The 13808-nt window shown below is 35.7% G+C and overlaps 1 protein-coding gene across 13 annotated transcripts in view; it reads left to right on the forward strand.

The window, feature by feature from the left end:
- The window catches only part of USP9X (ubiquitin specific peptidase 9 X-linked), a 192951-nt gene that overhangs the window by 99946 nt on the left and 79197 nt on the right, over positions 1-13808 (forward strand). For all 13 annotated transcript variants that reach the window (XM_070067484.2, XM_089324380.1, XM_051827694.3 and 10 more), the window contains 7 exons: positions 2561-2706; positions 4461-4540; positions 6827-6939; positions 8257-8475; positions 12054-12169; positions 12610-12861; positions 12938-13076. In XM_070067484.2, coding sequence (XP_069923585.1) covers positions 2561-2706; positions 4461-4540; positions 6827-6939; positions 8257-8475; positions 12054-12169; positions 12610-12861; positions 12938-13076 — 1065 coding nt within the window. The remainder of the gene's footprint in view (positions 1-2560; positions 2707-4460; positions 4541-6826; positions 6940-8256; positions 8476-12053; positions 12170-12609; positions 12862-12937; positions 13077-13808) is intronic.

Genomic DNA, 13808 nt, shown 5'->3' on the forward strand with positions numbered 1-13808 from the left:
TGACTCAAATAACTGGAAGCCTGACTCTCCCACATGGGTGACCTAGATTGCATTCCAGGCACCCGGTTTTGGCCTAGCTCAGTCCTGACCATGTGGGCATTTGGAGAATGAACTGGAAGATATGAGCCTTCTCTCTTTTGTCTCTGCCTCTCAAATAAAAGATAATTTTTAAAAAAGATTTTATTTATTCATTTGAAAGGCAGAGTTACAGACAGAGGGAGAGACAGAAAGGTCTTCCATCTGCTGGTTTACTCCCCAAACGGCCTCAATTGCCAGAGCTGGGCTGATCTGAAGCCAGGAGCCAGGAGATTTCTCCAGATCTCCCTCGTTGGGCCATCTTCCACTGCTTTCCCAGGCCATAAACAGAGCTGGATCAAAAGAGGAGCAGTTGGGACACAAACTGGTGCCCATATGGGATACCAGCACCACAGGTGGAGGCTTAGCCTACTGTACTACAGTGCCAGCCCCTAAAAGATAATTTTTTTAAAAAAAATTTTATTTCAACAGCAAAGTTAGAGAGAGAAAAATCTTCCATCATTGCTTGAATGGCCACACAGGTCCGGGCGGGACCAAGCCAAAGCCAGGAACAACTTCTAGGTCTCCCACTTGGGTGGCTGGGATCCAATTTCTTGGGCTTATCCTCTGCTGCTTTACCAGACGCGTTAGGAGGGAGCTGGATCAGAATTGGAGCAGCCAGGTCTCAAACTGGCACCTATGGCTTAACCAGCTAAGCCACACCACCTCCTACTCTCTGCCTTTTTTTTTATTTTAAGATTTATTTATTTATAAATAAAAGATAATTATATATTTTTTAAGATTGTAAGGAAGTAAGGCCATTGGTGATGCTTATCTGTTGGTATGGTATTACAGGTGTTTTAAATGCTACTTTTGCCTTTATATTTTTTGTGAGCATGTATATAATAGATAAAGGAGAAAGGGAGTTTTTCCCATAAAATATTTTGAGAGGAAGAGAGACAAGACAGAGTTGCCATCTGCTGGGTCACTCTCCAAATGCCCACAATGTCCAGGATTAGGCTGGGCTGAATCCAGGAGCTGGGAATTCAGTCCAGTTCTCCCATGTGGGTGGTAGGGACTCAGACACTTGAGCTGCCCCCCCAGGGTCTGAATTAGAAGGCTGGAATCGGGAGCCAGAGCCAGGAATCTAACGCAGGTACTTTGATACAGGACTTGGACATCCTAACCAGCATCTTAACCACTAGACCAAATGCCTGCCATAATTTTTTTTTAAATACTAAAGATTTTTAAAATAACACATAAGCTTAAATTATATATTTCAAATCAGGTGCTCTGTTGGGTTTCTAATACTTGAATTTTGTGCTATAGATTATTACTTTTATGGTATCTGTACAAGGTTCTCCATCTTAAGTTAAAGTTCACCATTTAGTTGCTAATCGGCCATATGAGTTCATGCACAAATGTTGTAAGCAGAACGCTTAATAGATGATACACTTGCCTGTCTTCATGTGAACATTTACTTATGCAACTCTGCTTATTAAACAACTTTCAGTAGGTGCTTGAATCACAAGGGAAATAGGCTGTGCCTCTTCTTAAAAGGGCCATCAATCTACAGTGAGTAGAAAATTTAAAAATACATGCGTAAAAATCAGTCTGAGGTTTAGGCTGGTTTCGTTTTGAAAGGGAAAATGTCACCTGCTTTTAAAACTTTTTTTAAACTTTATTCACTTGGGGAAAATACTGTGCACAGCAAAAGTTGGGCGTATAGAGAGAGAATGATGTACTTAGGAAGAGTGAAAGAAATGCAAATTAAGAGTGACATGACAGTGTAAATGCAATGTTTCATATTTGTACAATAATTTCTGTGTCATGAGAGGGCACATGTAAAGGGAAATGGAAGCAGAGAGGCAATATATGTTGTAGTTAAGAAGACAAACTTTAGAGTAGATTTGGGTTCAGATCCTGACCACAGAGTTTGAGCTGTGTGACTTTGGCCTACTTATTGTCTGAGTTTATTTTCTTGTCTAGTAAACAGCAAAATACTTCATTAGGCTGTTGAAGATTATATGAAATTATTTTAAAGCACAGTGGCACAGAGTGCCTAAAACATGAACTTTCAATAATGGTATCTTTTTTGTGAGAACTTACAATATTTAAATTTTTTTAAAAGATTTTATTTATTTATTTGAGAGAGAGAGTTACAGACAGTGAGAGGGAGAGACAGAGAGGAAGGTCTTCCTTCCGTTGGTTCACTCCCCAAATGGCTGCAATGGCCGGAGCTGCGCCGATCAGGAGCCAGGAGCTTCTTTCTGGTCTCCCATGTGGGTGCAGGGGCCCAAGGACTTGGGACATCTTTTACTGCTTTCCCAGGCCACAGCAGAGAGCTGGATTGGAAGAGGAGCAGCCAGGAGTAGAACAGGCGCCCACATGGGATGCTGGCGCCACAGGCGGAGGATTAACCTACTGCGCCACGGCGCCAACCCCATTTGAAAAATTTTAACACTAATCTGTTGGTGTTTAAATTACTGGGTATTGCATATATGTTATAGAAACTTAATTCAGGAATATTTAATTTTTAATTCAGACTTCATCGCCTGATTCTTCCAATGAAAATTCCCCAGCAACTCCCCCAGATGAACAAGGTCAAGGTGATGCCCCACCACAAATTGAAGATGAGGAACCTGCATTTCCACATACTGACCTGGCAAAGTTGGATGATATGATCAACAGGTAGGTTGGTGTTTGTTTTGTTTTCAGTGAGCATAACACATGAAGACCAAGTTTGGGGTCTGATAGTAGATGTAAGGAAAGAGAAAGAGTAACCGAAATGTCATGGTAATCCTACTGCCTCCTTATTAGTCTTCACATCTTAGTTACTGTTGTACTTTGTAACATATGGGTTCTTAATAGATTTAATAAATGAAATGGAGTGAGCATACCAGGAAGTTTTCAAATCAACAATGATACCCTAGTTACTGAAATGGAACTGTATATGTGATTTCCCTTTTTGGGAGTTTAAAGATTTTAGGGGGATAAGGGAAGATCATGTCAAGGAACACCATATGATTGTTGTTTTCATGGACTGCAGGCTTGACAGTGAGGGCTGGGGAGGGGTATGACATATTCCTTCTCCCTGTCCCCAAAAGGAAAGTAACATAATAAGGCACTTGCCTTATTCTGTCTTTTGTCGTCTTTTTCTTTCTAAAAATAAGGTAACACTATTAAGTGTATACTGTCAGTGGAAATAGAAATCCTTTGCATTAAAAAAAAAAGTCTGAATACATAAATAATAGGTATTCACTGTTAAATCTAAAATATATTATGTAGGTAAATTTCTCTAATTTCCCCCTTACATTCACACTTCCCAACCAAAAATTACTGTTAATAATCAGGAGTACATTCTTACAGGTTTTCTTTGTGTTAAATATCATATATGTAGTGGTTTTTTTACAAATATAGAATTTTTTTAATTGTATAACTTCTGACTTCATTTATCTTGAATATTTTTCATATTAATAACTACAGAGTTAATTCATTGTTTTTAATTGTGTATTTAAAAGAATACATTGATTCTGGCAGATGCCTATAGTAATGATGTACAATAAATTAATAGTCAAAAATTATGTGAAAATGGATGGAATGGTCCATAACAATTCTCTGTCTCAGTGGCAGAATAGGAAGTTGTATTGTTGCCTTTGATTTAATCAGGTGGTTAGTGATTACTATACTTTTTATGCACATTAGAGGACCGAGTTGCATATTAGCAAGGTGGGGGGGGGGTACAAAATATTTTTAATGTAAATAAAAACAATGGCAAAGGCAGTATATATTTGTTTCTAATAGATTGTGTGGTAATGGAATGCCAGCTTCTTAGTACAGAGATGAAGAGATGAATGATAGGAAACTGATGATTGGGCTGCCAGTGGGAACAGAGCAAGAATTACTGGGTATATGTTGCCTCCTTGTTACAGGGAAGAGGGAGGCATGCAACTCATGGCTGACTAACTTCCAGGAAAAGTTATGAATTATGCTGCATCGAGTCAGAAATCAGTTTTTTGCCTCCTACAGTTTTCTTCCTTTTAAGGAAGACAGCTAAGATTCATTGTAATATTTCCTCTACTCTGAATTTGAAGAGACTTTTCCTGTGAACTTTAACAATAATAGATATGATTCCTAGTTGATACTTGATCACTACAGTATACTGTGTATTAAACATATACAATATTTGCTATATTCTGTATTAAATAGTTTTCTTTACATTTTCATCACTGTATCTCTTGATAGTACCTTCTAAAAATAGTCCAGCAGAAGATACTTAGTCCCACAAAGCGTATTTTATACCAGCCTTATTTTAATACTTTAATATATTAAATGTTCTATGAGTAAAATGAGGAATTACCTAAAATTAGTAACTTTTTTATAATACTCTACCTCTTTTTAGTATGCAACCAGTAAGTATCTTTTTACTTTATAAAATCATTTAGGCCTCGATGGGTGGTTCCAGTTTTGCCGAAAGGGGAATTAGAAGTGCTTTTAGAAGCTGCTATTGATCTTAGTAAAAAAGGTAAGTTTAAATGCTGCACTCTGTAACAGCTTTCTTAACCCTGGGCCTTGTCTGCTAATGGAAAATTATATACACATAGAAACATTTTACAGTGAACTGTTGTATAGGTGCTAGGTAGTTTTTACTGGACTTTAGATACATTTAGGGGGTTTTATTTTTGTTTCTATTTTCTTGTGTGTGTGTGTGTTTTTTTGTGTGTGTGTGTGTGTGTGTGTGTGTGTGTGTTCCTCTTGAGCCATTTCTGCTCTCAAGATTTTATGTAGTATAGAGGCTGGCGCTGTGGCATAGTAGGTTAATCCTCTGCCTGTGGCACTGGCATGCTGTATTGGCACTGGTTCTAGTCCCGGCTGCTCCTCTTCCAATCTAGCTCTCTGCTATGGCCTGGTAAAGTAGTAGAAGATGGCCCAAGTGCTTGGGCCCCTGCATCTGTGTGGGAGACCAGGAGGAGGCTCCTGACTTCAGATTGGCACAGCTCGGGCCATTGTGGCCATTTGGAGAGTGAACCAGTGAAAGGAAAACCTTTGTCTCTCCCTCCCACTTTCTGTAACTCTACCTCTCAAATAAATAAATTTTTAAAAGAAGATATGTAGTATATAAATCTACAGATGATTTATACTTTAACTGCTTTACTGAAATGTTAATGAATAAAAGGACATAAGGATCTTTGTACTTAGAATCTACCTATGATCCTTTGAATGAAAATTGCTGTTTCATTAGTACTGTTTCCCCAAAAAAGCTATCTTACTATTTTTTAATACACAGAAAATGTGTAATTTTTCTCTAATAAAAGAAAAAAGGCTTGAGAGATATGGTTCTGTATTTGTAAAAGTCAATGAAAAGAAATCTGGTATTTTTATTCATTTTTCCAGGAGTAAAGTTTAATGTTGGAATTATTTTTTCCAACGACTTAGGTCTACTTTAGGTTCAGTTGAAGTCTCTTAGCAGAGGACTACTATTATAATACTCTTGGTTCATTTTTAAGGCATTGAAGATTAAAAGAACAGTATCAATTTCATTTTCTTAAATAAGATATCCATGTATGTGTTAAGAACTATCAATAGACACTATCACAATTAAAACTAATTATTGTCAAAAGTAGCATATTTAGTATTTTGCTTCAGTCATTCTCTGGCAAGGACAACATTTCATTTATCTTAGGATAATTACTCCCTCTTTGTTCGGAATTTGCCTTTATGCCTTATTAATAATTTATGATAATTATTTGTAAAAATAATTCACTAGCCAGCACTCTGGCGCAATGGGTTAAACTACTACCTGCAGTGCCAACATCTCATATGGGCACCAGTTTGAATCCTGGCTGTTCCGCTTTGGATCCAGCTCCCTGTTAATGTGCCTGGGAGAACAGCGGAACATGGCCCAAGTACTTGGGACTCTGCACCCACATGAGAGACCCGGATGAAGCTCCGGGCTTTGGCCTGGCCCAACCCTGGCCATTGTAGCCATTTGGGGAGTAAACCAGTGGATGGAAGAGATCTCTAACTCTGTCTTTCAAATAAATAAATATTTTTTAAATAATCCAGTAAACTATGAAAATACAATTATTTTCCTCTACTCACATTTATTTTGCTCACTCATTTACTTGTCAGTTCTGCATATTTTTGAAAACTTAAGCATTAGTCATGTTTTAAATCCTGATTGTAAAATCATAGATAAAAACAGATAGTAATGTAGTATTCATTTAATAGTGTTGAATGTCATTCTTACTATACAGACAAAATCAAGTACTCTGTATAAATCAAATAGTTTTTATTAAGAGTTAACAGATTTTGTGTTTGGCATATGTAGGCTTTTTGAGATCAGATGAAATACATAAAGGAGAATATGTGCTGACACAGTTTAAGAATCTAAGGAAGACAAGACAGGCCTCATCTTATCTGGTTAAACACAGCATAATATAAGGATATTGAAGCTAACTGGATGATTTTTGAACATAACACGATTTTAGAAATTGTGAAACAGTTTACAAAGTTTATTTTAGGAAATAAAGTGCTACAAATACTTCTGATTCCCAATTGCTTGGTAACTAACAACCATTTTATCTTTCTTAATGTTCAGTGTCACGATTGGTTACATTTTCAATTAGCCTTACTATTACTACTTTTATACAGTTAAATATTTTTAATTTTATCTCAAGATAATGCTATGAGTTTTTCCCCACAGCTACTTGGAAATAAACAATTCCCAGTTATTTATCTTTTATCATATAATTAGACATTGTAAAGCAACCAACTTTATTTACATTGATTTTTTCCCCCCTTTTCTTAGGCCTTGATGTTAAAAGTGAAGCATGTCAACGATTTTTTCGAGATGGGCTAACAATATCATTCACTAAAATCCTTACTGATGAAGCAGTGAGTGGCTGGAAGTTTGAAATTCACGTGAGTCTTGCATTTGACTTACAAGAATCAAATTTACATTACATTGTGACACTTTTGGTTAGGGAGGGAAGAATCTGCATGTTAGTGTATATGTAATGTATCTGCTTATATGCTTGGCCCATTGATTGAATTAAAGGTTCTAAAAGTGAAGCTTTTAACTTTCATAAATTGTAGTTTCTATTGAAGGCAGCATGATCATTTAGAATGAGCTGTGAGAGTTAGAATTAAAGGTTAGAATTAAGTTTAATCTCTATTGGGTTTTCAAGTGTGTTAGGAGTTTAGGCAAGTCATCAAATTTCATTGAAAATACAGGTTTTTTTTTTTTCAACTTTAAGATACAACACTGTTTTATGTAGTTTTAAGGAAGAAAAACATCAAAGATGGGGAATTTAATATACGTCTGGAACTACAAAGGGTTAATGTAGAGATTAAGTGAGAAATGAGCTTGCTTTGCAGAAAGGTGAAGCAAAGAAACATGCATGTTTCAACCCGACGGAAGGAAGGATAAAAAATGCCTCCTGAAAACTTAGAACTGCAAGCTACTATTCAGTTTTGTAGTCTGAATTCAAATTATGGTTGATAATAAGTAAGTGGAAAATTTGAAGTGATCTCAGGTTGGCATTGTCTTCAAGCGACTAGTAGAGAGAACATAAATCTTATTTACAAACACCTTTAGTTTAGGAAAACAGTAATGTAGTATTCATTGATGTAATCAGATTTGGAGATCTTAAAAAATGCAAAAAGTGTGCTTTAGACTGAAAAAATTCCATAATTACTCCGTTTTTGTTCCTTGTTTATACTATGAACATGGTTGCAAGTTACATAGCATACAGTATTTTTGTGGTCTGTGAACTATTTCCCAAATATGGTCATGGCATAATATAATGTAATATATAGATTTAGAAATGGAAACTTAGGAAATGGTGTCAGACTTTGTGTGTTGAGGCTTAGATAGCAAATCTCTTCCATCTTGGATAATTGACATCTTATTTAAATTTTAGGATTGCTGCCTCCATTATACAAATTCCAAAGAGGAAAAAAAATGGCAGTTTGAATCTTTTATTTGTGAGCAGGATTGGTAACTTAGAGACTACTTCATTTTATAAGCCATAGCAAATGGCTTTTTAAAATAGATACCATATAAATTATGAAATAAGTGCTAATGTGTCTTGAAAATTATTTGATCCCAGTACTAATGAAATTAAATGTCATTCAGATTATCAAGATATAAAATGGAATTGTCATTTTATTAGTTAATTTTTATTTGAAAATGCAATGTTTTGATCTTCTAAATCACCTTTCCCTCATATATAACAGAGATGTATTATTAACAATACTCATCGCCTGGTGGAGCTATGTGTGGCCAAGTTGTCCCAAGACTGGTTTCCACTTCTAGAACTTCTTGCCATGGCCTTAAATCCTCATTGCAAATTCCATATCTACAATGGCACACGTCCATGTGAATCAGTTTCCTCAAGTGTTCAGTTGCCTGAAGATGAACTCTTTGCTCGTTCTCCAGACCCTCGATCACCAAAAGTGTGTTGGTTTGTTATTTTCAAAATTAGATACTAAAATTGTTTTGCTCTACCCTAGAACATTCAGTGATCTGAATCTGTTGATATGGAAAGAGTAATTTCACATTACTCTTAAAAGAATTCTGCATTATTTGTGGTTTGGATGCTTTGTTTTGTATCAAAGCTATGTTCTGTTGTTTCTATGGCTATTAACTTCTTCTGTGTTTAAATATTTAAAGTATGACAATGAAATTGGCTTTGAAACTTTAAAAAGAAAACACACAGAACCGGGAGCCTTTTCCATAGCTAATGGCATTCTAGTTCACTGCTTATGGCTATCCTTTTGTTCCTTTTTCCAGATATTAATTAGTCCCTATTGTCTTCTGCCCTGTCTTTTGGAAATAGTCATAATTTGGGTTAGTTTCAAACAGACCATATTTTTTCTTTGAAATAAGAGTAGACATTTTAAGGTGTTTGACTCTAAAATCAAGTATATTCTATAAATGCTTAGTAACATCATAAAAATAAAATCACGGAAATTACAAATAAAGCAAGATAGTATGATATCCATATCAAATATCTATATTCTGTACATAAATTTTCTATTAGTGTAAACAGGCTATACACTTTGAAAAATGTATCCTTAAACTGTGCTCCTTTTAATAAATATTAATGATACACAGTGTTAAAATTTTGAGTTTAGGGAGACATTCTCTTCTAATTTGTTAGACACAGAGAAGTCTTTGATCTAGTGGTTTACTAGGTGAAAATGCCTGTAACAGCTAAGTCTGGGCCAGGTCAAAACCAGGAGTTGGGAACTGAGTCCAAATCTTTCATGTGGGTGGCAGGTACCCAAATACTTGAGCCATTATCTTCTGCCTCCTAGGATGCTCAGTAGTGGGAGGCTGGGATGGAGAGCTGAACCAGGTCTTAGATGCAGGCACTCTGAATTCAGGTGCAGACATCCCAAGTAGCATTTTAATTGCCATATCAAAAGTCTGCCTGCAGGAGATATTTTAATATTCTAGGTTTTATCAGCAATTTTCCTGTTCCTAACCAGCCAGAAAAACTTGAAGTACAATGCTTGGTTTATTCTGTTAGAAGGTGAAATCATCAAAATGTATTGAACTTAGACCTGAGATTTTCTGATATTTCCTAGTTCATATTCTTGCCACTAGATGGCTTGTTTTGCTTGAGTAGCTCATGTTAATAGCTAAATCATGGCAGTGTTCAAGATCAAAATTTTCATCTACACTTGTATTTCCTTTTTATTTTATTTTCTTACTCTGAGACAGTAGTAATCTACAGTCTAAGTGGCTCACAGGGAATTAAACATAAATGCAAAGGTTTTGAATGACTTCTGGTTCAAGCCTTGTTCACGCTATTCAGCTTACAAAATATGGTAGCTGTTGGGGTACTTAGTCTTTAAAACCTTTAAGAGTATAATTTGTTTATGTAGCCCAAATTATGATTATCGTTACAAATCATGGAGAAGTACATTCTTATGTAATTACCTATTGATTTACTTCCTACTGAAATAAAAAATTTTATACTTTCTTATATTCTAAACAAGTCTTATATAAACTTCTTAAAATTCACTAAAGATATCTTTGATAGAATTTTCAACCAGGTAGTTGTATGCAGACACCATGATACGATAGAGAGAGAGACAGAGACCTTCCATCTGCTGATTTACTTCCCAGATGGCCACAGTGGCTGGAACTGGGCCAGGCCAAAGTTTTCTATGTGCGTGACAGGGGCCCAAGTCCTTGGACCATCATCTGTTGTTTCCACAGGGAGCTGGATCAGAAACAGAGCAGCTGGGACTCCAACTGGCATTCTGGTATGGGATACTGCCGTTGTAAGCAGCAGCTTAACCCACTGCTCCATGACACCAGCCCCTTTTTCTCCTATTTTCTAAAGGTGGCACAAGTTGAATATACATTATCCAGAATGCTTGTGACCCAGATTTTGGGGTTTTTGAATTTTGAAATGTTTGCATAGACTTTACTAGTTGAGCACTCATCTAAAAATCTGAAATGCTCCAAGATCTGGAACTTCTTGAGCATTGATGCGTTTTGGATTTTTGGATTAGGGATGCCCAAGCTGTAATGGCAAAATTTAGATCATCAAAGTTAGCTAATGGAAGTAAACTTTCTAAACTATAAATAACCCTTACAGATAACAAGTTTTCAGTGACTTTGATTTACCTATGAGGAATTTCAAGTTACATATTTTAAAAGTCTCCTTAACTAGTCATGTTTTTTTAAAAAGATGTATTTATTATTTGGGGGGGGCGGGTCTTCCATCTGCTGGTTCACTCCTAATTGGCTGCAGTGGCTGGAGCTGGGCTGATCTGAAGCTGGGAGTCAGGAGCTTCTTCTGGATCTCCAATGCAGGTGCAGGGGCCCAAAGATGTAATAATCCCCTAGAGTTTTTGATAGGTCTTCATTCTCACTTAAAATCTCATTACACCCTTGGCTCCCCCTAGATTGAACCTCTGTGGCCTCAACTTTTCATCTGTGACAAAGCTTAAAGCTGTCACAACTGTCTATGAATTACTTAATCTGAGATAGCATCTCCCTTGTTCCCCTCACCTCCCTCCAAGACATTTGAAAATGTTTAAATGAGACTTATTTCAACATTAAAAATATAGTAAAAGCTTGATTGTTTGAGACTGTCTCGGGTAAAATTCACTTAACACTATTTTTTAAAGTATTTACTTATTTGAAAGGCAGACAGAGATAGAAAAATCTTCCATTCGCTGGTTCACTCCCCAAATTGCCACAACTGCCAGGACTGGGCCAGACTTAAGCCAGAAGCCAGGAGCTTCTTCCAGATCTCCCACATGGGTATCAGGTACCCAAACACTTGGGCCATCTTCTGCTGCTTTTCTCAGGCCATTAGCACTGAGCTGTATTGGAAGTGGAGCAGCTGGGATATGAACCGGCACCTTTACCTGCTATGCCACAGTGCGGCCCCTGTTCCCCCTTAAAGAAGTGTTTGGAAGACAGTCACTGGTACTACTTCTGAGATGAGGAGAACTGGGTACATTCATGTAAGTCAGCAAAAGTATCAACCAGCAGGTTCCAAAGGAACAACACATATTACTACAGGGGTTTGTTTTTAATCAACAGTTCCCTCTTAGGCTTTAAGATCATTGTATTTACAGGGAAATTTTAATTATTTACAACCACAGCAAGAAATAGACTTAAAAATCATTGTTAGGTTACCAAGTGACTTATTTTTGAAGAGTCTAATTTTTTATCTCTTTCAAATTATTTTAATATGAAATATTTTTAAATAATTAGAAGGTATTCTCTGTGGTGGGGTTTCTGAAATAGAAGCCTGGCTTTTAATTCCACTTCACTAACTAGATTGGTATGAATGAGGAGAACTGTGTATCTTAGTGATATACTGCACTTGCTGTTTACACTGCTTCTGTCTGACAGGTGGGATTAGTATGAACAAAATATAATATTTTATTGCCTTTTCAAAAATGATTTGACATAATTTGTTTTAGTGAATTTAATATGTTTCAATCAAGTTACTACTGTTTCCCTAAAAGCAAGAAGTTAACTTTTTTCATTAATATTACAGGGTTGGCTAGTAGATCTTCTCAACAAATTTGGCACTTTAAATGGGTTCCAGATTTTGCATGATCGTTTTATTAATGGATCAGCATTAAATGTTCAAATAATTGCAGCCCTTATTAAGTAAGTAATATTTTAAAATATTCAATACATTATAGAACAAAATTGAGTTATTCAAGTGTGATTTTCTTTTAAACTATTAATTTAATTTTTATTTAATTTGAGAGACAGATGGAGGGAGACGGCTTCCATCCCATCCATAGACTCACTTCCCAAATGCCCACAGCTTGGTACTCAATCCAGGTCTTCCACGTGGGTGGCAGAGCCCAGTTACTTAAACTATCATCTCTGTCTCCTAGGGTCTGCATTAGCAGGAAACCAGAGTCAGGAGCCAGAACTAGGAATCAAATCCAGTCACTCTGATGTGGGATGGCAGGCATCTTAGCCACTAGGCCAAATATTCACACCTGAATTTTTTTTAAACAACATAAATAGACTGAGAATTTAGTCCTAATTGATTTTAAGTAATTAGCATTACAGACTTTTGTGTCTTTTTATTTCAGACCATTTGGACAATGCTATGAGTTTCTCACTCTTCATACAGTGAAAAAGTACTTTCTTCCAATAATAGAAATGGTTCCACAGTTTTTAGAAAATTTGACTGATGAAGAACTGAAAAAAGAAGCAAAGAATGAAGCCAAAAATGATGCCCTTTCAATGATTATTAAATCTTTGAAGAATTTAGCATCAAGGGTTCCAGGACAAGAAGAAACTGTAAAAAATTTAGAAATATTTAGATTAAAAATGATACTTAGGTAAGTTATTTATCTTTTGAAAGGATTATTTATGTGCATTTTTAGTATTGTACTTACCACTGAATTTCTTTTATAGATTATTGCAAATTTCTTCTTTCAATGGAAAAATGAACGCACTGAATGAAGTTAATAAGGTGATATCCAGTGTATCATACTATACTCATCGGCATGGTAATCCTGAGGAGGAAGAATGGCTCACAGCTGAAAGAATGGCAGTAAGTGTTTTGATTAAGAATCTTCTTGAAACAAAAATTAGAATAACTATAGCTAAAATTAGTATTTTCAAAGTAACCCCTGACATTGGACATTTTGATTAATTTATAATTCCATTAATCCCAGTGATTTTTATAGTGACTAGAGTTTTTTAATTATTAGTTATGTGAGTAGCTTAGCACATGTTTGATAAACTTATTAATGAATGTAGTGTTGTAAAGTAATTCATTTGGAATTTGTCAAAATAGAATTAACAGGTGATCTGGGGAATGAATCTGGTAGTATCCTGTACGTAGTGAATGAAGTGGCTTATTGTTCATTTGACCAATTCTTGTTAAAGACTTTAAAACAGGAAATGTAATTATTAGAATAAGATCTACATGGACTGTTTTATAATGATTTCGAGAATTTCATTTTTAAAGCATTTATATAATTTTGACATTGAAAGTTTAGGAATTTACCATATTTTGTACATAATGTAGTTTTAAAATGAATAAGTATGTCATTTAAGTTAAAAATGAGTTTTTTTTTTTTGAGTGAATACTGTGTGACATGAATCAATAAGTTTAATAGGGGAGATAGTGATTAGATTGTGATAAAAGATATGTGGAAAATGCTTACACATGGGCCCTATGGTGGGGCAGTCTGGTGGTAGATGTCTGGTTTTATGCATGTAATTTGCCTTTCTGCTTTGTGGAAAGTCAAGCACAGAGCTACTGAAATGTATGGTTTAA

Source organism: Oryctolagus cuniculus, chromosome X (genome assembly GCF_051225735.1).
Source record: "Oryctolagus cuniculus isolate XC-2025 breed Fujian yellow rabbit chromosome X, ASM5122573v1, whole genome shotgun sequence".
NCBI lineage: Eukaryota > Metazoa > Chordata > Mammalia > Lagomorpha > Leporidae > Oryctolagus > Oryctolagus cuniculus.